The 21,571-nt window shown below is 39.8% G+C and overlaps 1 protein-coding gene across 3 annotated transcripts; it reads left to right on the top strand.

The window, feature by feature from the left end:
* The first annotated feature begins 1,577 nt into the window (after positions 1 to 1,577).
* LOC137297966 (pyruvate dehydrogenase (acetyl-transferring) kinase, mitochondrial-like) lies at positions 1,578 to 20,752 on the top strand. 3 transcript variants are annotated; one of them, XM_067829973.1, is made up of 11 exons: positions 1,578 to 1,926; positions 6,267 to 6,408; positions 8,901 to 8,969; positions 9,614 to 9,677; positions 14,036 to 14,156; positions 14,537 to 14,620; positions 14,935 to 15,012; positions 15,298 to 15,374; positions 18,345 to 18,554; positions 19,167 to 19,280; positions 19,419 to 20,752. In XM_067829973.1, exons 1-11 carry the CDS (start codon positions 1,818 to 1,820, stop codon positions 19,578 to 19,580), a joined length of 1,230 nt encoding a protein of 409 aa, XP_067686074.1. In that variant the 5' UTR covers positions 1,578 to 1,817; the 3' UTR covers positions 19,581 to 20,752. The 3 variants fall into 3 exon arrangements, with proteins under 3 accessions (XP_067686074.1, XP_067686073.1, XP_067686072.1); XM_067829972.1 differs by having other exon boundaries at positions 1,622 to 1,930; positions 6,271 to 6,408; XM_067829971.1 differs by lacking the exon at positions 1,578 to 1,926 and adding an exon at positions 3,329 to 3,772.
* The last annotated feature ends 819 nt before the right edge of the window (positions 20,753 to 21,571 follow it).

Genomic DNA, 21,571 nt, shown 5'->3' with positions numbered 1-21,571 from the left:
GGAACTTTCATTCATGAGAGTAATTTCTGGTCAAATTGACACGTTCACGTTGTACATTTGTGAAACGCGGCAAAAGTATTGGCTTTGTACCGTTGATGCGATAGAGTGCACGTGCAGTGATAACATCATGTGACCAGTGGCACGTGAAAACGAATACGCTTTAGCACTATTGTCAGATGCACGATGTCTGGATTGGCTTGAATGTGATATGGTGAGTATACTTACTTAGAGATACTTAGTCGATACTCTGAAATTAATACTGTCATACCCAAATCGTACTATAACAATTGATATTTATAAATATGGATTGTAAAGTTTTTATTTTGAGTTACTAATTAGCAGAACTGAAGTTGTTTCTTTCTGAAATCGAGATTTTGAGAACTTCACACAAATCGTTATAGTTTTGCTTGTTCGTTTCTTTGTTGTTTTTTGTTGTTGTTGTTGTTTGTTTGTTTTTGTTTTTTTGTTTTGTTTGTCATCAGTATATCAAGGAATCACACTTAATTTCTACACATGATGGTAAATACACACGACACCATTTTGATTAAGGCGAAGCGAAAGTGAAAGTCATACCGAGAGACGAACTGACTCCAGAAAAATCTTCTTTAGAAATGCAGCTGACTATTTGGTGAAGAACTTTCTCAACAAAGCTTATCCGTTTGCAAACTAATTTCCTCTGCCTTGCTCGACTGTAACAGGGAGGGATAATCTACATAGATCTACATGTATATAGTCTCCCTGTCTGTAACGACAAGAAGCTAATCAGCTTGTATCACTTCAGCTGTTCAGTAGCGTGCCGCAGCGAAATAATCTGACTCGTAACGCCGTGAATTTGTACATGTGGGGTGAGGTGGGGTAAGGCGGGCGGCACTTGTTTACTCTATGCACATATATATAAACGTCTCCACAAAAACCATTACCACCCCCTAACCATAAATTATTATGAATGGTCCAGTAATTCAATAGGAAGGAAACGATGGGGCAGACTAATGGTTTGTTCGTCACGCCGAAGACCCGGGTTCGATTCCCCAACATGGGTACAGACCGTGAAGTCAATTCCTGGTGTCTAGCATAGTGATATTGCTTGAATAACGCTAGAGGCGGCATAAAACCATACTCACTCATTCAAAAGCGTTGGGGGCCCAGTCTGTTGTTTCCTTTCCCGGATAAGGGTTCTTATGTAATAATGATGTAAAATTGCACAATTAGCGATAATTGTGACGGTGTGTTTGTGGAGATTGCGCAAGAAATGTTGACACTTATCCATAAAATAAACATTATTGTCGGTATGCGGCTGCATGTCCCTCGATACCCACCAATGCACGTGTTTGAACACCATGTAGTGCATGGCCTGATTACACACTTCCACATAATACCTATATGTAATCTACACAGGGGAAAATCCCCCGCCGGCTGTCAAGACTCCTAGTTCAGACATTCAGATAACCGACATGATTTCCTCTGCAACTGGGCACATCTTGCTCGCTCAGCTGTGAGCTACGTCGGTGTTTACAATAGTATTATCATAGAAGGTGGGCCTTCAATGCTCACTCGAGCCGTGATTGGTTAGGAAAGGTGTGACGTCTAAAATAGGTCAAGTAACGTAAATATCCTCGGAGAGACTCCAACGGAATATTCAGAACATCACGTGTAAATCTCGCTGAACTTCCGTCGTTAAGGGCCATAAGCCAATTTTATCTCGTTAGAAACAGTCGGAGACAGAATTCAGTAGAGACGAATGAAGAAAACCACGGCAAGCTTGTATATGGAGTTTTACCCCGGGGACGATATACACTATCAGCTTCAACTATATTACGATGGGTTCTCATACGGCGAGAAGATCCATTCAGAACCTCGCTCATATGTTAGAACACTACTCTCACTACAACCCATCACCGCTGTCAATCAAAAAATTCATTGATTTTGGTACGTAGAAATATTCTTCTTCTGGTGTAACCATGGCGATATCATTAAGGACTTTGTTGTTATTTACCATGGTATTTATTTTTTCCTATAGCGTGCGCTTTTCATTATTGTGAATTAGATCATATTTTATTTATTTAGTGTTGTATTCATAATCAAAAAGGTTAAAGTTATTTAATATGTATACATAGTGAAATACATATAGTGAAACTGTGGTGTACAGACCGTAGATGACAGGAAGTCCCACGGCTCAAGTTTGAACAAAACTTTAATAGCTAGTTTGTTTTGAAAGGTTAAATGTCATGTCGAACGTAGATGGTATTTATCCATGCCTTAATGGCTGTGGGTGATGAGCAGAGGGGGAACCTCGATCATCACTTTGTGTGACACACGCTTACACGCTCACCCTGATCACCGGTCAGTCACCCCAGCGGCCATGTGCCACCTACACCATTGTACCTGTGCATGTCCACACATCCACACACTATCTGCACTGGGTGTACTGCGGAGGGCTTTCAGATAGAGATGCATGCTTGAAATGGAGGTGTGTCTCAATGGACCAACCACAATTTATCTATTCGTTATTTTTTCCCCATTGTCATCATCAGCCATTGCGCCATGCCCACTGCGTCAGGAAAATTACTAAACATGTGTACGTATGAATTGTTTTAAATAAGTGAAATATATGTTAGCTAACTGAAGTCTTACTTTGAATAATGTACGTTTCCGATTGAATAATAAACGTCAGAAGGATAACTTCATGGGTAATTTTGATATTTGGGGGTCGCATGTGTACATGCATAAAGATAAAAGGAATATTACATAAAGTCAAGTTATTTCGAGGCGTAATGGATCTCAAAAACAAAGGTGACCCTCACTTGACCCCCAGATCAGCTGTTAACGATTATCTCCCCTGGCGAAATTTTCCCCCGATAGAGGGCAAAGTCTAAATACATTATCCTAACAACATTTTGTATAATGTTTCTAGAATAGGCTTCAAATGCCAAGGGGGAGCAAAGGAAGATTTCGAAACCGTTCTACTAAATCTTTCCTTTCTAATTCTGTCGTTATCCTGCATCGTAATGAAGTACTGAATAACACATTTCTCTCGGCATATTTAGAAACGGACTCATAGCAGACGGACATATTAATTTCAGCAGTTGAATGTGAATTATTTGTTCGATCTTTGTAAAATAGACAATTTTTGCCACTTTCATGTTAAGAATGATAGGAAATACACAATGTTTAGCAAAAGAAACATTTTCGTAATATATACGAAGATAGTTTATTCGACAGAGACTATGTTTGAATTGCTTCCTTGTGAAATTGATATCGAAATGACAACGAAACAGTTTTCCTTCTTCACCTTCCTAAATTAGTTGTATACCGTATAGCATCCAAAACCAAAACACGGCGAATTGGGTCAAATTCTACATGACGGGTTGCATGTGTCGCAGCAGTTGTTTGTTTACCGGAAAGTCGGTCACCGAGATACAAATGATTACTTTGTGTTTGCACGTTTTGTTCAAGGGTCGACCGTTCCTTTCCAACACAGTCAGGGCCAAAGTCTGACCTCATCTACAAAATTAGTTCGAACGCGATAACCGCACGGGTTCGATCGGATATAGATATTTCAATGTTTGTTTTGATATCCATCCGAGTGGCTTCTTCCCAGAAACAATTTGGAAGGACTTGTTTGCACTGAACTGTTTACACTATTAATTGTCAGAGATGAAGTTGTCACCCAGATTTATGTCCAATGTCATGTCTGGACTGAGATGGGCATCTTTTGAAAAGTACGCCACTTTCAACCCATCACCACTGTCTTTGAAACAACTACTAGAGTTCGGTAAGCAAATTGGGCATAAATATAAACTGTCAGAACGCATGCTAATGTTTCATATTATTTTGAAAACATAGTATTGCTTATTTTGTATTTAAATACATACATGCACATATGTCATGTACATATGCATGGCAATCATTGGGTTCTAAACCAGTAAGTATCGTGAAGATCAGATTCATTTAATCATTTGCCCAGTTAGTTCACATGAACTCGTACTCCAGCCAAGGCCTCTTGTGCAAGGTGAAAGAATTCCACCGTACCCCTCCTCTTTTCACTGATTGTTTTTGGTTTTGTTTTTTATATACCGGTGCAAGTTTATTGAATCTACAATAAGGGTGATGTATGCTTGTCAGATTGGGGGGTATGGGCGAAACTGTTACAGTGCTAAGTGGTCTGGTTAGATGGTTGACACTACATTTCAGCATTTTGACAGAACTAGTGTCACTCTAACTTACTAACACAGAAAGCCTGAATATAAATGGTTTTCTTTTCAATTTTTTTTTTTTTCGTGTCATCAATCTTTTTTTTATCATCTATCACTTGGCATTATACAGTGCCTGCTTCTCTCAGGATCATCATATACATGTTTGACAACATTTTTACCAAGACACCCAAACACCCACACAAGTAATATAGTTATCTTACATTGAACCACTGGAGATTGTCAGAGTGATTCCAGTTTCTTTCAGGGATATCAGGGAGATAAACAGGACTATTATGTGTTACAGTATAAATGTTTCAGGGTTATGCTGCTTATAGGCTGAATACCTTTTTCACAAGTTTTCATGATATCACTCACCAGGCTTGAGACAGGAAAATGCATTGATTAAGTAAAGATCATCATCTTCAGACACAGCAGAATATTTCCTACATTTCTCCCAGGTATAAATTGAGCAAATGAAAACTATCTGGCTCAGCAAACAGTTTACGTTACAAAGAGCACTTAGTTTCAAGCTTGCATTAAGTAAACGTGAAAATGATTGTGGAGATTTTCAACATGAATTATGCAATGTGTACTCACTCATTCAACAGACAAGCACTTAAAATATTTTCTTGATTATGTCTCCTCCCAGAGAGAGATGCCAGCCCATACTATTTCTTTGTATTTGTTACGATAAAAAACCCACAAAATATGCAGCCACAATCGGAGTAAGACTATACTGATTTTTTAGCAAAAAAATGCAGTTAGTTAAATCATTAAATGGCGTTCATACCATGCTCAATATAAATTTCAACCACCTTTAATTCAGTATGGCGCTGTATCATGCAGATACTGACTATTGAATTTGATGCATATAGTGGTGTTAATTACAAGTTTTTAGACTATCTGTTTATTTTTTTCAAAATGAATATTCTTTGGAAACATTTAGACTGATTTTGACCCCAAAATACTAATTATTGCATCACTTCTAACCAAAACACGAACTGGGCCAAATTAGGGTTGGCATCTCACCTTACATACTGTTTGTTGCCTTGGCCCCTACAGTGTTGAAGGAATCTTTGATCATCTAATGATCAGGGTCCTCATCTGTACAAGACATTCACTGTGTTAAGGAATGATGATACAGTCAAGAATGATAACACTTTGGATTTGTTGTAGTTATCTATTTGCATGTTATGTATATAATCTGGGAATTATCAATAAGCTAACCATTTCCATACAGACATGTGCACGTCTAGGACCTGAGCCAGCTGACTTCATTTACACAACGAAAAAAACCCGCTCTACATGTTCCTATGATAAATCAAATACATGTATTGTAAAGAGTTCACATTCTTTCTGTTTACTGTATCTGCATATATTGTTTAGAAAGTTCATCGGATGTCATTGTATAACACTGTCCGACTTGAGATGTGGTTTGTAGACAGCTGGCATAAACCAGAAAAAGTTGAAAGCCGTCGAGTAGTTGAAAACACCGGAAAGACACAAAACCAGCAGGTTGCAAAATATAATACTGATGACTACAGTATCTAGTTACAACCAGCTATGAAAGCCTACACATGACACTGCATACAGATTAGCTATTGTTAAGCCCAGTTACACCTTTTTAAAGTTTAATCATCCCAACTGCAGGTGACAGTAATTTCATTTATTTGTTGATGAAGTTCTGTGGTCATGTCCTGAAAGTTAGATATGCAAGAATCATTGTTGTGTAGAGGCTACCAGACTTTGAAATGTGATCATGGTGCCTTTGGCATGTGCTCTTGCTTTCTGGTGACATTGTCTATGAAATGCATGTCCTGGGACAGATATACAGTGGACCACCTTGATCTCATAAATATTATTTCAGTGAAGCTCAGATATACCACTTGACAAATGAACTAAAGTAGTAAGCATGGCATGTCATTGTTTGGTTTACATATTTTCTGCCTTGTAGCCACCCAAAGGGGTTAACTTCTTGATTCTGCAAGTTAACACATAATCAGAATTGTCAGTGATTTAAAGTTCCATTGTTTGAATCGAGTAATAGAAGGTCTTTGCCCTGTCTTCTTTCAGGGAGCAAGACAGGAAGTCAAGAGCTCTCGTTTAACTTCCTGCGAAATGAGCTTCCCGTAAGAATGGCTAACATTATGAAGGAGATCAACCATCTTCCTGAGAACCTTCTGCAGATGCCTTCAGTCTCCCTTGTCATGAGTTGGTAAGCACTTCTATACATTCAGGACCTACAGTTAATAATGATTTATTGTGGCTATACCCTGAATCCCTTGCAGTGCTCATCCAACCATGTCTATTGGCACTGTAACCCTCTCTTTGACCATGTTCCAGTTTAATGAAGTCGAGATCCTTTTGTTAACCAAATTGTGTATGTTGTCCAAGACTATGTTAAATACTCAAGACTATGAGTATGACTATTGATTTCTCGGTAATATGTCGTCTACTCCTAATGTCATATTGTGGAACTGGAAGAGAATGCTAATTGATGCAGAGAACAAATGATGTAACACTGCTGCAGTGATGTGAGTCGCTCAGTGCTGCCTCACTGTGTATTGATTTGTGAGCACCAAAGGACAGACAAGATGAACCAGCTTTTTCACTGTCACCAATAATCTTTCCATTCAGCAGTGTCCCTGTGTCCAATGCCCTCTTTCACCTGTATTTCAACATAAACTCTTACTTGTAGCGATTGCCATATAGCTAAAAACTGGATAACTGTCACCTGTGGGTTATAATCAATAAATGATTAGTTTCCACTGGTTATGTTGAAAGGGTATTTTCATGATGCCTATCTTTGTGTATTGATTTGTTCTTGTGTAGCAATGTGACAGCCCTCAATAGTGAGTGTGGGTACCTGAAGTTAGGACTGGAACAGACTGACTGACTTATTAGGTCAACATCACTTCTGGTCATATCTAAAGCCACTTTGTTTATGTATTTGGTTTGCAGATCTGGTACTGAAAGTAAGCAAAAGTTCTGCTTTTTCTTCTCAATGGGCATTTTTGATAAGTTCATAGAGCTGAGGCGGTCAATCAATCGATCTCACTTGCATCAGTACTTATCAGTATCCGCAGGAGATTAATTTATATTCACAAAGACTAAGACCTCAGTTAAATTTTAGAAAGTATATTCTTATTGATCAGTTTGTTGATTCAAGGTGTAAACAATGCCTGCAGTAAACCTGCAATATAAACAACTGAGCTACAATTATTGATATTGATACTGACTGATTGATCTTCACATTCTGGGTGATAACCAGCATTGGCGATTTAACATTGTCATAAGTTGATATGATTTTATTGAATTTGTTCGAAACATATTCACTCATCTGACCAACATGTAATAACTGAATGTATGCATTTCAATCATTCTTTGTCAGAGTGGTCAGATGTAAAACAGTATTATTCACTTAGTGAGTGAGTGAGTTTGGCTTTACACCGCTTTTAGCAATATTCCAGCGACATCACGGTGGGGGACACCAGAAAATCGGCCTCACATATTGTACCTATGAGGGGAATCAAACCCGGTTCGTCGGCGTGACGAGTTAGCCACTAGGCTACCCCACCACCCCTATTCATTTAGTACAGGAACAGCATGACATATAATTCCTCATGCAAGCATGGTCATGCATCACTCTCACAACAGAATGTTTACTGTGTATGGATAATGGTACAAGTTGATTACAACAAACCTGAATGAATGTGTTGGACACAAGCTGTTGAATGCCAGCAAGCTGCACATGAAGTTCCACTGCTGTAGCCCAACTGTGACACATTGTGATGCAGGTGTTGTGACGCAGTACCTGCAACCCACCTGTAATTGGAACATATGTTGTATCTGAGAGTAAACTTTCTCAGTAAAGTTCATAATCTATTGCTTTTATTAACTCGAGTACTGTCCGGGATTTCAACCCACACCCTTGGAGTCGGGTACCTTATCTCCAGAAAGTGTAATCCCAGATAGGATGAATGTTACATTTGATCACTTTCTCAATGACACTGTGTATCCCATCAGTAATTGTCATCCAGGCAGGAGTTTATCTTTACATGCAAGCCCTAGCAACCTGCCATCTCAGTGTGGTGAAAAGAGATACATTGTCATCTTGTCAGTCAGTGTCAGATATGTGCTAAAATATTGCTTTTGATGGTTCCACAAGAATGAGAATAGAATGTGACTTGTAAGGTTGACAACTTTGATCTGTTAGTAATGTTCAGAAATTTACATGCTGCTTCTGGGAAACAATCATGAAGTTATCAGTGTCCGTTGCCGGGAATAAAGTGTGGTACCTGTTGTGAATTAAATACAAATTTGTCATCATTTCATCAGGACCCAAAGAGTTCAGAAGCTGCAGTCTGTGACTGAACTCTTCACACTCTACTTTTTAAAATGCAGTTTATTATAATGAATCAACTCATAAAATAAACTGACACATAAATTCACTGCATGGCCCATTCAAATTGTGACTACAGGTCTGGCATGAGATTGCCCAAGGACAAGCACTTTCAGCAAATACTGAGCTCCACTGGACGAATTTGCAGTTTCCCTTGTTTATTATGTTGTCACATACTGTGGTATATACTCATTTATCAGTCAATTCAACTTTCAGGAAATCAAGTGAAGAGATTGGATTTAAATTTTTAACCAAATCCGTAAATTGCAGAGTAACTAAATCATTTTCTTATTCTGATGTTGTAGGTATGAACAGAGTTTTAAGGAACTACTTCACTTTGAAGAAAACAACACAAGTGACAAGTCCCTTACTGAGTAAGTTTAATTCTACACTTACCAACATTCCACTAAATGACAGCAGTCTGCAATTCATCACATCTTAACGATATGTACCTATTACAATTACATACCTTTGGCTTACCTGGACGACCTGATTGCTTAATGTCCAGCCTATTTCACTAGGGATAATCTAACCAAGCATCCACTTAGAGTTTCATTTTTTCCAATTCTGACCTTGAACTCTCAGTGGAAGAGCAGCATTGATCACTATGCTCTTACTCTTACTAGAAATTCCTGGAAAGCTACAGAAGCTATTGGGTGTACCCTGTGGGTGCAGATGCTACCCATGTTTGCCATGAAAGGCGACTCTGCTTGTCGTAAGAGGCGACTAATGGGATCAGGTGTCAGGCTCGCTGGCTTGGTTGACACATATCATCAGTTCCCAGTTGCGCAGATCGATGCTCATGTTGTTGGTCATTGGATTGTCACTTACTCACTCACACTCACTAGTGCTCGGCAGGGAACGCGTTGGCTATTTGCAGTGGTGATAAAGTAGGTCTATGTCTTCATCTTCCTTGATATCCACATGTCAGCCTTATTCTTGTCACCTTCAGCTTTAAGTTATAGTTGTTGGTCAATTTATGTGTTTGATAATATATAACATGCAAACTTTGTTTCAGCTTCACTGACACACTTACTCATATACGAAATCGTCACGCCAATGTGGTGGAAACTATGGCTCAGGTATGATGATCTGATGTTACCCTGGTAACCTGTACCTACCTTCATGCAATAAGAGTAATAAGAGTGGTTATGATGAGAGCAGAGGCATGCTTTATGACTGGGTTCTATCATGTTGTCTATGTTGCATGATGACACGGGGTAGGGGAGAGGGTGTGACAGTATGAATATACATGAGTCAACATGAGACAGTCATCACAGACCTTTCTCAATGAAACTTTCAATTTTTCCTTATCCTGACCCATGCTTAGTTGCTTATCTCCTCTTCCTGGCGAAGGTAGTGGAACACCTGAAATCTCTTCTAAAAGAGGCGGACGTAAAATTCCCACTCACCCATGAATTACCTCCCCTCCCGCTCACATGGTCAGCAAATCGGCCATGATACTGACTCTCTCCCTGTCACCGAGGGCTTTTGGAGGCATCTTGGATCCTGTATACGGCAATAAGTTTTTCATTCTTTTGGTCTTTCAAATTAAATTTGTGTTGTACTGCAGTATTTGGCTTGTATGTATATATTATTATTATACAAATTTGTGATTATTGTGTCTTTACCTAACATGTATTTCATCAGCTGAGACTTAGACTCAGTTGATGAAATTGTGTTTTCAGTGCAGATTACGGCTGTCGGCGGTTGACCCGCATTTACTTTGTCCGGCATGTAAGCTCTCATACTCATTCTTGTAAATTTTGTATAAATTTGTCTGAAGCAGAACTCTTATTATACTTACGGTCTCCTCATCTTCAAGATCATCTCAGAATCATCATTCTTCGATGAAGAAATCGTATGGGGAAGTGATCGTCCCTCTACAAGAACATCACATCTTCGATGAGCCTCTGTTGATGATACAGAGTGAGCAAGACATCAATCAACATAATCAACTAGATTGACACTGACAGCATTATCAACGCCTCAGAACTCTTATCATCTACAACAGACATCGCAGATGTCGACTGCAACCTCGGGCATCATAGACAACTCTTCAACGCAGTCGTCACTGCACTCAGCACAGGCATTCAAAGCAGGCGCCTTCATGCAACAATTCACAACCAGAAGAGGAAGACTTCATTTGCATCCGCTTCTTGAATCTTCATCTCAACAACAGAGATCAGGTTCTGCTCCAAGACAGTCTGAAGCCCTTTCTGCTGTGGTGTACTCTCCGATCGAACGTTTGCGCAGGAACCTATATGTTAGAGTCAGTATTCAACGAACATCTCCATGCAGACGCATCTCTGCAAGGATGTGGTGCTCATCTAGGAAACGAGGTAGCAGCAGGAATCTGGAACAAAGAGGAACAGACCCTTCACATCAACCAGTTGGAAATGAAAGCAGTCATGCATGCAATCCACCACTGGTTGGTAGCACTGAAAGACAAGTTGTTAATGATCCACACGGACAACTCAACAGTAGCCTTTTACGTAAACAAACAAAGGTCAACGAGATCACTTTCTCTACTACACCTGACGTTTCAACTGTTCAACTTAGTCGACAGTCTGAATCTTCAAGTAAAAGCGTGTCACATACCAGGAGCCTGTAATATCATGGCAGACGCCCTTTCTCGTGCTCTTCATCCATCCCCAACAGAATGGATGCTTTATCTGGAAGCGTTTCAACTAATCATTGGATCACAGCAATTAGACCTATTTACAACAAGGCTATTTACGAACAAACAATAACCTTTGTACCACCAGTACGAGATCACTTAGCCTGGGCAACAGATGCTCTAACCACTAAACATGTTTCCCCCTCCAGTACTGCTACAAAATTCATCGAGAAAATCAGACAAACGATGGGGTTACAACTGATTTTGGTCGCGCCCTACTGGCCAATGAGAAATTGGTTTCAAACACTTATAGAAGAGTTAGGACAACTAACACTACAATTACCAGAGTGGAAGAATCTTCTCATCCACCCTCACACAAAGCAGGCGCACGGTCAGCCATCTGTATTTCGTCTTCACATATGGAACGTATAAAGACCTGTTTGAAACATAGAGGATATTCGGCGAGAGCAGCGAAAGCATTCGCCTTAGCCTTACGGAAATCCACTCTCACACTTTATGATGACAAGTGGAAACGGTTTGAACCATATGCCAGGAAAAAAGGATTTTCATCGAACAAGGTGACTCATCCTCAAATAGCAGATTATTTATGCTATTTACGTCATTCCATAGGTCTGAAAAGCTCTACATTATCTACATACTTGGCAGTCTCAGCTCAGTCGTCACCGTGGGAACAGGGACCAAGCTGACTAAAGTACCAGAGCTTCTTGCCTTACTACGCTCATTCAAGTTGGAAGATCAACAACACAGATTTAGAGCTCCAGCATGGGACCTAACTCCAACATCTTACAAGTGATGCATATGAACCACTCAAACGGACCTCAGTTGAAATGCTGACTCAAAGGATGCGATTTTTACTTGCCCTGGCTACAGGTGCAAGAATGTCAGAAATTCATGCTCTGGACTTTAATCGAACAAAGTTTGATACAAGTCGCCAAGAAACAGCTCATTTGGGTCTAAGATGGGATTTCATCGCAAAGAATCAACTACCAGGTCAACTGGATAGACAGTTCTGTATACAGCCTTGTTTCAATCTTGGGATACACAAGATTTATCATTATGTCCAGCCAAGTCATTGAAGATATACGTTGCACATACCAAGTCTAGAAGACAACGGTTCAAGCACCTATTTATCCCTTTGTCTACTGAGACACCTACAGAAGTATTCCGCAACGCTCAGTGTGGATCAGAGCTGTTATACTCAGAGCATATAAAGCAGCAGGATTAGACCCTCCGCGAGCCTCTATCCCGCATGAAGTCAGAGCCCTAGCTTCTACACTAGCGCTACATGGAAATTGCTTGCTATCTACTCTAATGGAGGGCTGCTTTTGGAAGTCAAACACGGTGTTTGCCAACCATTATCTGTGAGACATAGCCATGGAGGACATCACTGGCATTCATCAGTTTGGGCCATTTGTCGTTGCTCAGCAACTAACAGTTCCCCGAAGACACTGACTTTACTCACCCGATTTATCACGTGACTTGCTCTGCGGAGTATATTGGTGGAAAGCCCATGCACACGTCTTGAATAGACGAGCAGGAGTGATTAGGACCCTGTGCTTGTTATGAAGATATTTCTACATGAAGAAGGGTTGCAACTAGTCTAGATTGCTATATCTTGACATTTAGTTGCATCAGAAACTATCAGGACACTGGTTACTTTTGATGCATCACATGCCAGTCAAAGAGGCCTTCTATGGAAGACAAGTGCGACTGGATGTGATTCCCCCCAAAAATTTGCAATGAATATGAGAAGAATAGGACCGAATTATCACTGTTACAATTTCCCTTTAGGGGGAAATTATTGGACATAATTTGCAGAATCCAGTGTGGTCTAACCCACAGCTGTTTCTGTTGGATTCTGTAAGCAATTAAGCACGAGTCAGGATAAGGAAAAATATGTAATTTTCTGAATAAAACTGATATTTTATGCTTATCCTGACTCTTGACGAAAGCTCTCTCAGCTGCTCCTCACAGACACGCTGAAATCTCATATTCTTGTATTGGGCGATTGTAGGAGTCAATGTGAATTTTCTGTTTGAAGGGAACTTCAAAAGATTTCAGGTGTTCCTCTATCTTCACCAGGAAGAGGAGATAAGCAATCAAGCATGAGTCAGGATAAGTATAAAATATCAATTTTATTCAGAAAATTACACTTTTCAAAACCAGGAGAAAGTGATCCAATATCTTTCAAAGATATTTCTGAGGAATGAATTTTACTTTTGCTTAATGTTACATGGTCAAATAATGTACCTATTTACCCACAAGAAAAACTAATAAATGATGTTATTATTATCTAACCAGCAAAACAGCGACTGTTCTTATCCCACAACCTGCACATATATATGCATGTAACAGCGACTATATATGCATGTTGTAATACTAGCTTCATCATAATGAAGAGATGTGTGCCATTTTTACCGTACTTGGCTGTCAGATGGGATATTGTGTTGAGATGGCATATAGTTGAAGTGTTGCATGGATTAAAAACAAATAAAGAAAGATGCTATTCCAACTAAGACTGAAAAGAAAAAAAACTCTCTGTATAATAATAAGGAATGTTGGACAGAGTGTAACTGTGTATCAGCTGTTATGATATCAGTGTTTGATAGATTTAATGATGTCATGGTGACAGGTTCAGAAGACATGACTATTCACTTGTAAATGTTTGACAGGGTATAACACACTATGTGTTCTGACTGTGAATGTTTGACATAACATGTGTACTATAATGGTTACTGTTTGATATTGTGATGTGAATGTTAGGCAGTGTATAACTATTGTGACGTAAATGTTTTTCAGGGCATCATTGAGCTGAAGGAGACGTATGGAGTAGACAGCAACACCAACAACCGCATCCAGTACTTCCTGGACCGATTCTACATGAGCAGGATCAGTATCCGGATGCTCATCAATCAGCACAGTGAGTAATGGCATTGTGTCTGTCATTGTGATTTATTGAAAGGTTCGGACTAAGCTGGCTTTCTCACCTTATGAGGACATTGAATTTTTGTTATCTCGAAACAAGGTTGCTGAAACTAACGTCTGGCAACTTAAACCTTGCACCCTGATTTGTGTCTTTCATGTTTTTAACGATTCCACTAAGGGCCAAAATCGGTAATAAACTTGAGTTACTTAGTCTCTCATAAGGTTGTATTCCCCAAGCCAGACCTTACAACCTTACTTGGCACTGATAAAACCCCATAGTTCCCGCGACACATGATATGATAACTTATAACATTGTGTTGATGCGTAATTACATGCATAAGTTCCTGCTTTACCATGGTAACGTTTTGTTTTCAGCTCTGTTGTTTGGCTCTCAGCTTGCCCACCCACGACATATAGGCTGCATTGATCCCAACTGTAATGTGTTGGACGTTGTGCAGGGTAGGTTTTAGTCAAAACATGTTCTCATAGATAATATCCTACTATTATGATGGTTATGGGTGGCACAGGTGTTTACTGAGTTGCCTCATTTCCACATACCAGATGTGGGTGTCTATGAATGTTGGTCTGTCTGGATTCTTTATTAGTGTGATAGCAACTTCAGGCTTTCCTCAAACATTTTTCTTTTGTAGGTAGTTAATCGTTTTGGTAGAAATGTAGTGAGTACTTTGGAAAAAAGAAGCATATTATCAATGTTGTTTCAGAAGTAATTGGTTTTGGTTTTGTTCATTATGAGATGTGTGTTTTGCTTCCAGATGCGTATGAGAATGCTCGATTTCTCTGTGACCAGTACTACCTCATCTCACCAGAAGTGGAAATCATAACAAAAAATCGTAAGATGTGTTAATGCATTGTCTTGCTCACATGTTACGATGTTTTGACATTGTTTTTGAAAATTTTTCTGTTATGGTGTTTGCAATCAGGACAGAGAAATTTTGGCAAGTGAACGTGGAATATTAGACCATTTTCTTATTAAGCATTTGATTAAGAAATTGTAAAGAGATATAGATCTAACCTACATACGCTAACCTCACACGAATAGCTGCAGTATTGCTGATGCATCAAAAACAACATTCATTCATTACATACTCTAACCTTGCGCACCTGTATGTTTTCAGCACTAGAGAAAGAGTCCACAATCAGTATGGTGTATGTACCTTCTCACCTCTATCACATGCTGTTCGAACTGTTTAAGGTGGGTCTCATATCAGGCTGTAACTTATTGTTGTGCCGTAGGTACAAATTCTTTATCACATGCTTAAAACCAAGAGATACCATGATACAGCATTGCATCAGTATGCATGCATTGAGATACATATCGATTAATGAAACTTATGTAGCATGACATCCCATTTGAAACCTGATATAGAAGAATACAGATGTGAATTAGCATTGAGATGGGCTTTTTATGTACATTATCTGTGGCATGATATTTCAGTGTTCTAGCACTTTAAACAAGCATATCTCCAGACAAGCACACATACACCACTCACATGCACACCAATCACACGTATATCACTCACTCATACATCACTCACATGTACACCACTTACACATACATCATTTACATGTACACCACTCACATGTACACCACTCACACATACACCACTCACACATACACCACTCACATGTACATCACTCACATGTACACCACTTACATGTACACCACTCACACGTACACTACTTGCATATACATCACTCACATGTACACCACTCACACGTACACTCCTTACATATACATCACTCACATGTACACCACTCACACATACACTACTTACATATACATCACTCACATGTACACCACTCACACGTACACTACTTACATATACATCACTCACATGTACACCACTCACACATACACTACTTACATATACATCACTCACATGTACACCACTCACACGTACACTACTTACATATACATCACTCACATGTACACCACTCACACATACACCACTTACATGTACACCACTCACACATACACCACTTACATGTACACCACTTACATGTACACCACTCTCATGTACACCACTTACACATACATCACTCACACACACACCACTCACATGTACACCACTCACACATACACCACTTACATGTACATCACTCACATGTACACCACTCACATGTACACCACTTACACATACATCGTTTACATGTACACCGCTTACATGTACACCACGCACACATACACCACTCACATGTACATCACTCACACATACACCACTTACATGTACACCACTCACACATACACCACTTACATGTACATCACTCACATGTACACCACTCACATCTACACCACTTACACATACATCATTTACATGTACACCACTTACAGGTACACCACTCACACATACACCACTCACATGTACACCACTCACACATACACCACTCACATGTACATCACTCACACATACACCACTTACATGTACACCACTCACACATACACCACTTACATGTACATCACTCACATGTACACCACTCACATGTACACCACTTACACATACATCATTTACATGTACACCACTCACATGTACACCACTCACACATACACCACTCACATGTACATCACTCACATGTACTCCTCTTACACATACATCACTCACATGTACACCACTCACACATACACCACTTACATGTACATCACTGACATGTACACCACTCACACATACACCACTTACATGTACACCACTCACACATACACCACTGACATGTACATCACTCACATGTACACCACTCACATGTACACCACTTACATGTACACCACTTACTCAAACATCATTTCCATGTACACCACTTACATGTGCACCACTCACATGTACATCACTCACATGTACATCACTCGCATGTACACCACTTACACATACATCATTTACATGTACACCACTTACATGGGCACCACTCACATGTACATCACTCACATGTACACCACTTACACATACGTCATTTACATGTACACCACTTACATGTACACCACTCACACATACGCCACTCACATGTACACCACTCACACATACACCACTTACATGTACACCACTTACATGTACATCACTCACATGTACACCACTTACACATACATCACTTACATGTACACCACTTACATGTACACCACTCACACATACACCACTTACATGTACATCACTCACATGTACACCACTTACATGTACACCACTTACACATATACCACTTACATGTACACCACTCACACATACACCACTTGCATATACATCACTCACACATACACCACTCACATGCACACCAATCACACGTATATCACTCACTCATACATCACTCACATGTACACCACTTACACATACATCACTTACATGTACACCACTCACACATACACCACGTACATGTACATCACTCACATGTACACCACTCACATGTACACCACTTACACATATACCTCTTACATGTACACCACTTCCAGACCCGTGAAGGTCCCAGGGTAGAATAGGCCTTCAGCAACCCATGCTTGCCATAAAAGGTGACTATGCTTGTCGTAAGAGGCGACTAACGGGATCGGGTGGTCAGACTAGCTGACTTGGTTGACACATATCATCGGTTCCCAATTGCGCAGATCGATGCTCATGTTGTTGATCACTGGATTGTCTGGTCCAGACTCGATTATTTACAGACCGTCGCCATATAGCTGGAATATTGCTAAGTGCGACGTAAAACTAAACTCACTCACTCACTCACTCACTCACACCACTTCCATATACATCACTCACATGTACACCACTTACACATACACCACTTACACATACACTACTCAGATGTACATCACTCACATCTACATCATTCACTCGTACACCACTCACACACACATCACTTACACACACCACTCACACATACATCACTCACATGTACGTCACTCACTCGTACAGCACTCACATGTACAACACTCACGCATACACAACTCACACGTACATCACTCACATGTTCACCACGCATATGTACACTACTTACACATACACATTTTCCTCTTAGTATAAATGAAATAACCTTGAAACACAATGTGAATGGCCACTCCTCACGTTAATGAAGATGTAGTACATGCTTGACCATTTCAGGCTATGTTTTCCTTGTTCAAGCCAGGGTGTGGTCAGTGTTACTCTTCACCATGTAGACCTGTTAGCTGACTGATGTTGTTCTCTTGCAGAATGCCATGCGAGCTGTGGTGGAACACAGCCCTCCGGACGGTGATGTACCCAAACTGAATGTAATGATATCCAAGGGAAGTGAAGATCTGACAATCAAACTGTCGGACGTGGGTGGAGGAGTGCCCAGGTCCAAGGTTGATCAACTGTTCCAGTATATGTACTCCACTGCCCCCCAGCCTGACCGCTCTGGGGAGGGGTCAGCACCACTGGTGTGTATTCTCTCTCCCTTCCAGTGTTCTGATCACTGAAGAATACTTCATGTATTGCCAATATCTCTGCATTCTGACAGCTCACTATGCAGCAGTTCTGTCTGCTGGGCATGCAGCTAACCTATGATCATGGTTGAAATACAAAATCTGAAGTTTATGTTCGTAAGCTTATCACCACCATATTCAAGTTTATAAGTTTCATCTCACTATTCTCAGACAAAAATTTAGATATTTTCAACATGAAGATGAATTTGCATAACATTGTCTGCTGGTGACCTGTGATTCTTGATAGCTTTAGCCATGACAGATATGTGAGACTTGTGCTCTGGTGTTGTGTATGAACTTCACACATGCTGTTCAGTTTAGCCTCAACTTCTGACTTAAACCAACCTTTGGTTTGTACTTAATTGTCATGTGTTGTTAGAGGCAAGTATGTTTGAAATCTATATCTGTTATGCTTTGCTGTATTGTTGCTGATTTGTTGACCAAAAATCACACTTCTTCAGTATCAAACTTACCATTGATTACTGTTCCGTGTTATGCTGGATTGTTTCTGTGTGAATGTGTGTGCAAGTATGTGCATGTTATTCATGTTTTCTTGTGTTATTCCAGGCTGGCTATGGGTACGGCCTGCCCCTGTCCAGGCTCTATGCTCGATACTTCCAGGGCGACTTAGTACTAAACTCTGTGGAGGGATATGGAACTGATGCTGTCATTTATCTTAAAGTAGGTAACAAATAGCTAATGCTGTTGATTGTATTTACTGCAAATATACAGGTATTCAGTAAGTATGCTCAGCATTGTTTTTGGTTTTTTATCAGAGTTGTCTCCCCTACCTTAAGCATATTTTGTATTTAATTTCAGGTGTTATCAGATGAAGCCAATGAACACCTCCCAGTTTACAACAAGACTGCATCTAAAGTGTATGAGACTGATATTCCCATCCACGACTGGAGTTCCCCCTGGTCCCCAGGCGGGGGATCAGCCTCACGAACATACACCACATGGGCTCGCAGTCTGTCCTGATCTCTGCTGCTGTGTAGGATAGATACATTGGCAGAAGAACAGAACTGCCTGCAGGAACGATCTCTTGGTTGTGACTCGGTCACTAGCTTGACATGATGTTTCTTTCACTGGCTATAAGTCTTTATGAGTATGTAGTAGCTGGTGATGCTAGGATGTAATAACATTATTGTTTCGTTTCCGAGTCTGATACATGTACAGTCCCATCATAGATGTTCACAAAACACCACTGGATATGTATTGTGATGGAGAAAACCAGACGGATCAGTGTCTTTTGTGCAGCTGGGGGTATCCAATTTGTTTGTAGAAATCCTCAAATATATTTGAGAATTGGACTTAAATGAAATGTTGTGTATGTGAACTGTATTTGAGACTTGTCCCCTTGCTAATTCCTTATGTCCAGACGAATGTCTTGTAGGAACTGATAAATAATAACTGATCTGTCATTGATACAGAGCAGTCTACATCAAAGGATATGTCCCATGTAGCAGGTTTTTGTCCTGTATGGAGAGTTCCTGTTGTTCCTATCAGTGATCTGTTGTACATGTTACATCTGTGATTGATGCTGGATGTATTTAGGTTTGTATATGATCTTGCTGTGCACCTCCCTACTTGTGTGATATTTAGTCCCTATCTTCATGCGGATACCATTTTCACTCAGTTATCAGTCTCCTCCTGAGAGTTTTTCATTTCATTTCATAGGGAACTGAGTACAAAATTGCCCTACTTTAACAATGTGGCATCTCACACTTAATGCAATCGACTTTGTCATGTGCACTTACAGGAACAATGTGTTCGAGAACAACTTGATGTTGAACGAGAAATCATGAAGCTTTTGTAATCAAAGGGCATCGTCTGGTCATGCTGTGTGAATGGTTATTGCTGTAGGGGGTGTTCTGTAACAACCAACTATGGTTGGTCACTGTACTCTCTGCCTCAGCTATGTCAGGATCTGTTATCATGCCTTTGAATCCATGATTCACCCTGATGATTAGCGTTGGTCTGAGAGCAAGAGCAGGCTCATGGGTTTCACAAACTGGTCAATGATGTTATCACATTTTCTATACATAAGATTCCACACTGTGATTTAACTGTTGCACTGAAGTCGCAGTTTCTGTGTATGAGAGGGCATTCGTAACGACTGCTACTGCTATTTACCACTGTTAAATTGGAAAGTGCAATATCAAGATCTTATAGAGTTTATTGGGTATAACACTTCCTAGTTGTACAGTACAAATTTTATGGATAGCAACTTCTTGGGTTTATTTACACAACGTTTCGGGGCTTATCCTAGCCCCCTCATCAGATTGAGCTGAATTCATCAGGTTGAGCTGAACTGTTCAGCTGTTCAGTTCAGCTCAACCTGATGAGGGGGCTAGGACAAGCCCCGAAACGTTGTGAAAAATAAACCCAAGAAGTTGCTATCCTAAAAATTTGTACTGTGTTACTATGCCAACTTCTAAATGCCTTTGAAGAATCACTTGCTAGTCGTGTTATCCCAATTTTAAACCCTAGAACATTGTCTCAGTATGATAAAAGAGAAGGTAGCCTAGTGGAGGATGTGTACATTTGTTACCTGCACCATGTTCAGTTCCTTGTTTGGTGGTTATTCTGTAAAGCCTAACTTGATCTCCACTGTTTAGTTGTATCATAGGAACTCTTTTTAAAACGATATCTTTTTGTTGATTCCTAACTGATTAAGTCATTTGATTTAATTGTAGAGAGAAACTTGTGTGGTTTTTTTTTTGACATAACCACATTCTTAGACCCAGTTTTACAAAGCAATCTTAGCATTGTCAGTCTCATTTTTTTGTTTGTTTTGGTTTTTTTTTTTTTTTTTTTTTTTTTTTTTTTTTTTTTGTTGGTTTTTTTTTCTTTTTGTTTTTATTTTTTATATTTTTTTTGTGGAGAAGACTTCTGTTAGTCTTCTGTGTTTTCAACAGAGACGAGCATCCTACCTATTCAGTGACACTGGCGATGAAAACTGGTATGCT

Source organism: Haliotis asinina, chromosome 10, assembly GCF_037392515.1.
Source record: "Haliotis asinina isolate JCU_RB_2024 chromosome 10, JCU_Hal_asi_v2, whole genome shotgun sequence".
Classification (NCBI taxonomy): Eukaryota; Metazoa; Mollusca; class Gastropoda; order Lepetellida; family Haliotidae; genus Haliotis; species Haliotis asinina.
The sequence above is the reverse complement of the archived record's forward strand: the minus strand, read 5'-3'. Positions and strand labels throughout refer to the sequence as shown.

Excerpts from the sequence above, each read along its gene's own strand:
- LOC137297966 (XM_067829971.1), top strand. The coding sequence starts at position 3,655 with ATGAAGTTGTCACCCAGATTTATGTCCAATGTCATGTCTGGACTGAGA. Across the intron at positions 8,970-9,613 it reads AGTGACAAGTCCCTTACTGA|CTTCACTGACACACTTACTC; the intron begins GTAAGTTTAATT and ends ACTTTGTTTCAG. Across the intron at positions 14,157-14,536 it reads GATGCTCATCAATCAGCACA|CTCTGTTGTTTGGCTCTCAG; the intron begins GTGAGTAATGGC and ends TTTTGTTTTCAG.